Consider the following 9945-nt stretch of genomic DNA (forward strand, 5'->3'; position numbering starts at 1 on the left):
CAAGCTGGATACTGGTAGCTCACGCCTATAATCCTAGCTACTCAGGAGGCTGAGATCTGAGAATCGTGGTTCAAAGACAGCCTGTGCAGTTTCCAATTAACTACCCCCAAACCAGAAATATAGTTGTGGCTTAAAGTGGTAGAATGCTAGCCCTGAGCAAAAAAAAAGCTCAGGGATAGCACCCAGGCCCTGAGTTCAAGCCCCATCAACAAAAAAAAAAAGTCTTTGAATAGATCCACATGACAAGGAATCAACATGTATCAGAAACCACATTAAGTTAAGGATTTAGGGGTGTCAATCTTCTTAAGCTTGTCAACAGCTACATAAAAGGAGCTCATCCCAAATGAGCCTTCAAATGAGACTGCAGCCTCAAATGAGAGCTTAAAGGTCACCTTATGAAATGCCTTGAGCCATAGGTGCCAGGCTAAGCCAAGGTTTGTATTGTTGACCCACAGAAACTGTGATAAAAATATTTGTTCTTTTTTTTATTGTGGGGTTTGAACTCTGGGCTTGGGCACTGTCCCTGAGCTCTTCAACTCAAGGAGAGCCTCTACCACTTGAGCCACAGCGCCAATTCTAGTTTCCTAGTTAATTCTAGATAAGAGTCTCACGGACTTTCCTGCCTGGGCTGGCTTTGAACCACTATCCTCAGATCTCAGCCTCCTGAGTAGCTAGGATTATAGGCATTAGCCACCGGTGCCAGGCTAAATATTTGTTCTTTTAAGCTGCTATGTGCTTGATGGAATTTGTTATGCAGTAATAGATAACTATCATACATCTTATTATCAAGAAATGCCATTTCAGGGAGCTGGGAATGTGGCTTAAAGAGTGCTTGCCTAGCATGCATGAAACCCTGGGTTCGATTCCTTAGTACCACATAAACAGAAAAAGCTGGAAGTTCTGCTGTGGCTAAGTGGTATACTGCTAGCCTTGAGCATAGAGAGGCTCAAGGACAGTGCCCGGGACCTCTGAGTTCAAGCTGCAGGACCAACAAAAAAAAAAAAAAAGAAAGAAAGAAAGAAAGAAGTGCCATTTCAGTGTACATAAGGTAATGCATATTAGTTTTCCCAATCCCTTTTTATGTCAGAGCATATGTTTAAAATACTAATACTCAGAAAAGCTCATTGGGCTAAACAGATGTCTGTTTTCGACTAGGTACACTAGTCACAGGCATAGTAGCTGGGAGAGGCCAGGGCCATGTTCTTGGAGATGCTAAGGGGATCAATCTATTAAAACACTCATTAAGTCCTTATGGGTATGAGAGGTCCACAGGATCTTCATAATGTCATAAGGCAGAAACAACCCAAATATGTCAGTAGGGAAAAGAACTTTGTGGTTGCATAATTCATGCAACAGAATTTCATATAATAAAATATTATAGCAATATGTTGGATAATTGACAAAATAGCATTCCACAGTTGAAGTGCATGACCTAGGCAGGTATGGTGGTGCATTCCTATAATCTCAGTTACATGAGAATTAGAGATAAGAAGATCATGGTTTGAAGCTAGCCTAGGCAAAAGTTGGCTCTATATCAACCAACACGAAAGGTGTGGTACATGCTAGCTATGAGAAAAGCTCCGATCTAGGCTGGCTCTAGCCAAAAAACATGAGAGACTTTATCTGAAAAACAAAGCAGCTGAGTTCTAGTGGTTCATGCCTCAAATTGTAGCTACTCAGGAGATCGGAGGATTGAGGTACAAAAGCCAGAATAGATAGATAAGTCATTGAAACCTATATGTCTAATTAACCCCCCAAAATAAAAAAAATAGAGGTGTGGCCCAAGTGGTAGAGCACCAGCCTTGAGCACAACTCTAAGGAAAGTGCAAGGCCCTGAGTTGAAACCCCAATAACAGCACCCATAAAAAATTTAGTGTGTATTGGTTACAGATAAAAACATATGTAGACACAGAAAAACAGAAGAAAACATACCAGGTTACAAATAGTCCTTGTTGGGGGAAAAACAAGTAAAGGTACATTAAGTGGGAAAAAGGACTTTAGCTGTAAATTTTTGTTTCAAAAATAAGAATCTGAGGACCTGAAGGAAATAAAGTTTGCTCAATCTGTGTGGCAGATGCATTCAAATGTGTATTTTATACTCTGTATGTTTGTACATGTTTGAAATATTTAAAATACTTTCATAAAAGAAAATGTGTCCCATTGAGTAGAAAGATGCATATATATTAGACCGATATTAATTGTGTCATTCCACCTCCCTAGATCCTTACATATTCTGCAGTCTATTTGATCTATCTATAGCCATAGAAAGTGTGGGTTAAGTCTTTTACTACAATAATAGACTTTCTGATAGCTGTATATTTCTAAAAGTATTTCACACATTATGATAGGTAACTTGTTGTTTGGCACACATATTTCTGTGATGCTATCTTTTTTAGTGGATGAAACAAGTTGTTTTGTTTCTGATGTTTTCTGATGCTTCTTGACTTTTAAACAGCATGGCTACAAGTGTCTGTCAGTCGTAGTATTATTCCATTATCTGTAAACGCAAACTTTGGTACTGGGAATTCAGGGTTTGGATGCTGTAGCTGAGTTTTTGCCACGCAGGGCTGGTGCTGTAACAGTTGAGCCACAACCTCATTTCTGGCATTTTTTTTGGGGGGGGGGGGAGGGGATGCATATATTGGCGGTAGGACTCTCACAGGAGTTTCTTGCCCAGACTGGTTGGAACTCAGATCCTCTTGAGTAGCTAGCATTACAAGCTACAATGAACAGAATTTTAAATTGTGTGACATTTGATAAGTATTTTTTGGATGAAAAAGTCATCAACAGCAACAAATTTCAGAACAAACAGCTTCAATTTGCTTTAACCATCAGGTTAAATTTTTTAAGCTTATTGCTCCCCTAAATACAGTTTTGCATTTTTTATACTCCCAAATTATAACATGGAAATAGGGTGTGCTACAGTAATACCATTATTCTCACGTTGCAATTAATCAGAAAGAATTTGAACATTTCATTTAAGTAGATGAAAAAGCCAGAAAAAAACTGAAGGAAATATGGCTCAATGTGAATCATTTATCCACGCTGTTTTTTGTTGTTGTTGTTGTTGTTTTTCACTGTTCTGTTTCGTATCTTGGCAGATTTCAGCACACAAAATGAAATGCTTTCGGGCCCACCTGATTGGTGGTTCGTAGCTGCCTTCCCTTCCCCGTTCTCTTCCGCCCACGCGCTCCATGGCCCCCGCGGCTCCGCGCCTCCTCGGCCCCCCCCCCCCCCGCTGCCCCCCCAACCCTGCACATCAGGGGGCGTGGCTGTGGCTGGCGTCACAATCACTTCCGCCGTCGCAGTCTCCGCCTGCCGGGTTGCTATCTGGCGGAGGAGGAGCCGGAGTCCGGAGCTGAGGTACTGGCGCTGTGGCGGTCGGCGGTGTCGGAGGTCCCGGAGGTCCCCGGAGGTCCCGGAGGCCCCGGAGCTCTGCTTGTCCGTCGAGCGTGTGGCCGTCCGGAGTAGGTAAGAGAAGGTTTGCCCCCTATTCAGCCAGGTTCTGGCTGTGGGAGGGTGGTCGAGCAGTGGGGCGAGGATTCGGAGTGAGGGGCAGGAGGAGAGCCCACAAACCTCTTTTTGGGTTTTCCTCTTGGGAAGGGGGTGGGACCGATAGAGACCTGACTACAGAGTGCATAGGCCCTTGCCCCAAAGGGCCTTTTGGGGCACTAGCCCCGGTTTTGTGTAGCCCCTTCCCTACGCTTGTGGCCCCTGACTGAGTAGAGAGGTGGTCGCGGCCCGTTGCCCCTTCCGCGCCTTTCCTCCCTCCGCGGCCCCCTTGAGGAAAGCTCCGCGGCCTTTCTTCCCCCATCTTGGACGCGTTTTGCCGACCGAGAAATGGTTAAGATATTCCGGTATAAATATTTGTCCCCAGGAAAAGAATTTCTGAGGTAAAAACAAAATTAGCCTCACATAAAAAACTATGTTCACATATACCATTTATTTTTTTTTTACCTCCTTGTTCGTGTCACCTCAATTTGGTTTGCCCATTGAGCTGGTAATGATGCCCCCCCTTATTATGACACTGCATCCCCCTCTCGTGTGTGGGGCCCCGGCGCGTGCACTGCCGCTTACGCGAACACTCCCCCCCCACACACACACACTGAAACCTGATGAAGCAGCCTCGTCCCTATCCCTCCATCTCCAACGTTCCAGCGAGTCCCCTTTCCCACGCATGCGCACACGGGCACGCGGGTAGTCTATCACGCACCCCCTATTGCTTTGCCCCCCGTGCACCAGGCCTATTTCATACCTCTAGAACCTTCTACCCTCCCTCCTTTGCTTTCTCTAGCACACACAAAAACATGAGCGCACAAGCACGCACACAGCTATTCACACCCCTACAGGCCTACCCCTCGGGGTCACCCTCTAGCCTGCCACATCCCCACATATGCTTCTATTGCAGACCTCTTACATATGCATACATACATTACACCCTGGTTGCTCTTCTCATCCACACCCCATCGGAGCATATACACTTCTCCCTTACTAGTTGATGACTTCTGTGTGATTTCTACTTCCAAATAGAAATCCTTCTCGGCTACCTCCTTCCTGCTTGTTGTATTCAAATGTGCAGATGGCCCGTTATGCTGGCCGCACACACCCCTTTTCATTGCAGCTCTCCCACCATTGATACCGGCTGCAGTTCCTCCATTGTCACCTTCCGTTTTGACAAACACAAAAGCGCATATACACACACTGACACCCCTCTAACTGCCACTATACTCTTCCTTTTCCCTGCCTGTGATACACACAAATATTTGCTTTTATCCAGGTTCCAGCTACTACACATACAGCCACGCACACACACACACCCCTTGTTTCTCACACATTTACCCAAAACCCTCTCTGAAGCTGCCCCGCCCACACCTGACATTTGCATACCACATCCAGAAGGGGTCTTATTCTAACACCCTCTTTTCTACAAATACAAGCTTCCTTCCATTGCAGTTTTACTGGTCCCTTCCATCTGTCCTCCTTCCAACAGACACGTAGGTGCTCATTTACACATAGTGATCTATATTTTCGACTCAATTCCAATTTGCATTTCTCCTGTGTCTGCAGTGCTCACCAGAAAGAACTCCAGGAAACACGCCATAAAAACCTACAGCAGCCAGGCACCAGTGGAGGCTGAGATCTGACTATTCGAATACAAAGCCAGCCTGGAGAAAAGAGACTTTGACACCTTTTGTCTCCAATCAAACACCAAAAAACCAAAGTACAGGTATGGCTCAATGATAGAGCGCCAGCCTTGAGCAAAAAAGCCCCGAGTTTTCAAGCCCCAGAACCAGCACAGAAAAAACAACCCCCCAAACCTCAGCAGTGTTCCTTCCTCCCACGTTAGCACAATTCTAAGTGTCCACTCACTCTTTCTTCTGTCACATTGCCCCCAGAATTTAGCTTTCCTGCAGGCCCAATCTTTGTAATCATTTTGCCTACATTAAGCATCTATTCCAAGTCTACACCTGATGGAGTACTATTTGCTTTCTTAGAAGAAATCACGACTAATTTTAAAGGCCTCTTTGTCTTTTATTATCTGCTTGCTAAAGTAAAAGTTTATCTCCCTGTTCTTTATTTTCAACTAATTTTTTCCAGCTTAAAATCATGGGCAGGAAAGGAGAGAGCCTTCCCAGAGTGCAATCTAGTTATATTGAAACCCCTCCTAAATCAGAGCTTTGGATCAGGAATCTAGCAAGCCTATACAACCCAAAACAGCAGGAGAGTATCAATCCAATGAAGGCAGAAGGTATGAAAGAAGGTGTGCTTATTTCATTTACAGGCCATCTAGGAGCCAGCAAGGGAGGATTGCCACCCAGAGAAAGACAACATCCAAAGTACCAATGCATAGATCAACCCCCAGTCAATCCAAGAGGAGCCGATCACCATTTTCTGCCAGTCGTCGTCGTCGTTGGGATGACCGAGAAGGCTCTGGAAGCAGCTTGACTGTTGAAAATGAGGACTATTCCAGGTATCTGCCCAGAGAGTTCAGGGCTTCCGTTAGCCGAAGAGGAATGGCTTATGGACATATTGATACTTTTGGAGTAGACGATAGTGAGGAGGAGGGGGCTGGGCCTGTGGAACGTCTGCCAGTACGAGGGAAAACTGGCAAGCTTAAGGATGACAAGGTGTATGACCAAGAGAAAGGGGCCAGGTCTAATGTGATGGGGGCACATGCCCATTTCTCTAGTTATAACCGTAATGGGAGAGAGGAACGTGACCCAGCCCCTTCTGGGAGGTATTCTGCTGGCAGAGCAGAGTATCAAAAGCAAAATGGTGCGGCCTCTTACATGTCTTCTGCTGAAGGCAAGGGGGCTAAAAAAGGTGACAACTTGGAGAGGGAGAGGCGAGGTCAGAGTTTACCTGTGCATCCTGGCAGGGCTCCTGTGAGTCTGTGTGGTGGTGGAAAAAACACCTCCAAGAGTGCCGAGGAACCCGTGGTGAGGCCTAAAGTCCGCAATGTGGCACCACCAAGCGTGAAACCAAAAGTATTTTTTGATACCGATGATGATGATGATATGCCACATAGTACTTCCAGGTGGATGGATGCTGCCAAGAAGGATGAAAGCTATCCCAATGGCATGGCAAGAAGAGGCCGAGGTGAAAGTTCCAGCAGCTACTCTGAACCAAAATACCCTGAAGACAAGAGAGAAGGGAGGATCACTGGCCAAGGGAAGCGAGAGAAGGGACCCAGACGCCGTCGAACCATGGCTGACTCTAACTTCTATATGTACAATGATTACCACAGATACATGGATGAAGATTCGGACAGTGAGAAAGAGTGGATCGCCACTCTGCGCTGCAGGTATCGAAATCGAGAGCTGCCCCCGTCCCCCAGTGGAGAGAGCTGGGAGACACTGACAGGAAAGGAAGAGCAGGAGCCTCCACAAGCTTCCTTAAATGTGAGTGCTGCCAGTAGCAGCAGCCCTGACCCCGAGGATGGGGCTTGTGCCATGGCTGGTGCCAGTGCTGGTGCCAGTGCTAGTGCTAGTGCCAGCACCAGTGACAGCACCAGTGCCAGCACTGGTGCCAGCACCAATGGCAATAGTTATATTGAGGATGTTCAAGAACCATCTCTTAGAAGAGAGGAGCAGGCACCTCGGGGAGCAGCAGAGATCCCTTGGCTTCGATACAGTGAGAATGAGAGTAGCAGTGAGGGTGATAACAATTCCCGTCCCCCCTTGATTCAGCCTGGGACATTTGTGCTGGATGGGAACAACAACCTTGAAGATGACTCCAGTGTGAGTGAAGACCTAGAAGTGGATTGGAGCCTGTTTGACGGATTTGCAGATGGGTTAGGAGTGGCTGAAGCCATTTCCTATGTGGATCCTCAATTCCTCACCTACATGGCTCTGGAAGAGCGCCTGGCTCAAGCGATGGAGACCGCCCTTGCACACTTGGAGTCCCTCGCCGTGGATGTGGAGGTGGCCAACCCACCAGCCAACAAGGAGAGCATTGATACTCTCCCTGAGATCCTGGTCACAGAAGATCAAGATGCAGTAGGTCAGGAAATGTGCTGTCCTATCTGTTGCAGTGAATATGTGAAGGGGGAGGTGGCAACTGAGTTGCCATGCCACCACTACTTCCACAAGCCATGTGTCTCCATCTGGCTTCAGAAGTCCGGGACCTGTCCCGTGTGCCGCTGCATGTTCCCACCTGCTCTCTAAATGCCAAGGTTTAATCCCACCCTAATTCTTCTCCCTATCTGAAACCTTTAAGTGCAGGAGCTCTCTCAAAATAAACAACGCAAATGAAAATGGATTCTTAAAGCTGTTGATTCTGATCATTTTCAATGTAGAAATGGTTGCGTGGGGTTGCGTTCAAATTCATGGTGTCTTTAGGGGTTAGAAGGAAACTAAACTTTCTAAATGCTACTTGAGATCGCTGTAAGAGCATAAATTTTCTAATCTGAGAGCTAAAATAAATTGCCTTTGTTTTCTTGAATAGACTGTGTTGTTAATTGTAATGTCAAGTTTATCTGTTAAATATGTTCAAAAGGCAAAAGCATTTTTGTTGCATGTTTTGGCCTAATGTTCCTGTAATCGCAGTGTCTGCCATTAAAGCTTATTAAAGTTCTTTGGTTTTTCCATGGTAAACAGAATTGTTTGGTTTTCTCTGAAATGGTGATGCCAAGACTGGAAATACTAGCACCAAAACCAGAATTTTTTTTTTTAAAGAGTAGGAATAAGATGTGTCTATTACAAGAGAAAGATTAGGTACAGAAAGAAACCAAGAGAAAACATGATTAAAATATAGAACAATCGTAAAGCCCAAACTGAGTGCAAGAATTGAAAGATTTAAAATCACTTGAGAAAATAGAAGTTCTCAGAATTGGTAAAAAAAAAAAAAAAAAAGGTATATGTCATCTATATAGCTTAAAACAATAACAGCCAGTGCTAGTTGCCCAGGAGGCTGACATCTGAAGACTGATTCCAATCCAGCTTAAACAGAAAATAATCTGTGAGACTCCAAGTAACCACCAAAAATTGGAAGTGAAGGTGTGGGTCACAAGTGGTAGAGTGCCACCCTTGAGCAAAATAGCCAACTAAGAGTGTGAGGCCCTGAGTTCAAGTCTCAGTACTGGCTGGCAGGCTGGCAGGTATACACACATACCTCAATGGTCAGTGGCTGCTGGAAATAGAAGTTCCCATTCACACAGTGAACAAGCAAAACATTTGTCCATATTTGCTCCACCTCTCTGTCAATCTCTTGTCTGTCATAAATTAAAAAATTACACAGATGACATTCCTCACTACCATATTTACCTACACAGAGGTAAACACTACCCAGAAAATGGTGGATTTACTTGTCTGTGTTTAGATGATATGCATGTGTGTATGTACATGGATATATGTCCATAACCAATGGAGTATTTTTTGTGCTGATATTTGGGCTTGAACATGGGGTCAGGGTGATCTCCCTTACGATTTTCACTTAAGGCTGGCATTCTACCACTTAAGCCACATTTCCACTTGTGGCTTTTGGCTTCTTAATTGGAAATAGGAGTGTCAGATCTGTCTGCCTAGGCTGGATTCTAACTATGATCCTCAGATCCCAGCCTCCTGAGTAGCTAGAAGTATGAGTCACTAGCACCAAGCAGGTAAAGCATGTTAATATAAATAAAGCCATATGAAAACAAAGCATATATAAGAATGCATAAAATATTTGAAAGACTACATCCTTAACTAATGGCATTGGACATCTCGGGAGAGATGGAGAATTGGATCTAGTGAAGAATTTTTTGCCTGAAAAAAAGGCATTTGATTTTTTTTATTTTTTTGTTTATTTATTTTTTACCGTGATTGTATTTTCATGAATATTAACTAGGAGCCAGCCTGAAGACAAAAATGAAAAAATTGCTCAGAAAAAGTATTAACTTTCCCACTGTAAATACACAAATGTGTAGAAACCACAATCATTTTACCTGAACTGTGTCTAAATAAATACTATGAGTTCATTCCTCACCAGCTGTTCTGTATTCATCCACAGCCTTCTGCCCACACCTCAACAGGGCATGGAGTGATTGTAGGGTCCTTCTGGGTGGGTTACAATGGTTTGCTACAAACTTTTTTGTTCTTTCACTGGCATTTTAGTAGGAAGTATTTTAAGAGCACACTAAGATCCCAATCATCTCTCTTCCTGCTCCCACAGCATAGCATCAATCCTAATTTTCAGTCAGAATGAGTTGGTGCAGGAGAGGCCTCTGCAGGTGTTAAGAGTAACCTGCCAATGTAGTCTCAGAGGAAGTGAGACTCTGAGACCACATGGTCCTGGTACCCTGAGCAGCTGCACATGGACCTTGCACCCCAGCTATACAGAGCCCATCAGTCACCTTTGCTCACAGTTAAGCCTACTAGACACTTGTGCCAGTCATTCACATCTGGAGGAGTGAAGTATAAAGAGCAAGTGTTTTAAAGCATTTGCTCACTCTAGGCACTGCTCATC

The 9945-nt window shown here is 44.7% G+C and overlaps 1 protein-coding gene across 2 annotated transcripts; it reads left to right on the forward strand.

Moving 5' to 3' along the window:
* The first annotated feature begins 3337 nt into the window (after positions 1–3337).
* On the forward strand, positions 3338–8096 carry Pja1 (praja ring finger ubiquitin ligase 1). Of its 2 annotated transcripts, XM_042694921.1 has the most exons (3): positions 3338–3471; positions 5068–5227; positions 5783–8096. In XM_042694921.1, exon 3 carries the CDS (start codon positions 5844–5846, stop codon positions 7665–7667), a length of 1824 nt encoding a protein of 607 aa, XP_042550855.1. In that variant the 5' UTR covers positions 3338–3471; positions 5068–5227; positions 5783–5843; the 3' UTR covers positions 7668–8096. The 2 variants fall into 2 exon arrangements, with proteins under 2 accessions (XP_042550855.1, XP_042550856.1); XM_042694922.1 differs by lacking the exon at positions 3338–3471 and having other exon boundaries at positions 5050–5227.
* Positions 8097–9945: the final 1849 nt, after the last annotated feature.

This window comes from Dipodomys spectabilis, unplaced genomic scaffold (assembly GCF_019054845.1).
Source record: "Dipodomys spectabilis isolate Male_0828 unplaced genomic scaffold, ASM1905484v1 ptg000176l, whole genome shotgun sequence".
NCBI classification, from domain to species: Eukaryota; Metazoa; Chordata; class Mammalia; order Rodentia; family Heteromyidae; genus Dipodomys; species Dipodomys spectabilis.

Bases quoted from the DNA above. Each gene is read 5' to 3' on its own strand.
- Pja1 (XM_042694921.1), top strand. From the start codon at position 5,844: ATGCATAGATCAACCCCCAGTCAATCCAAGAGGAGCCGATCACCATTT.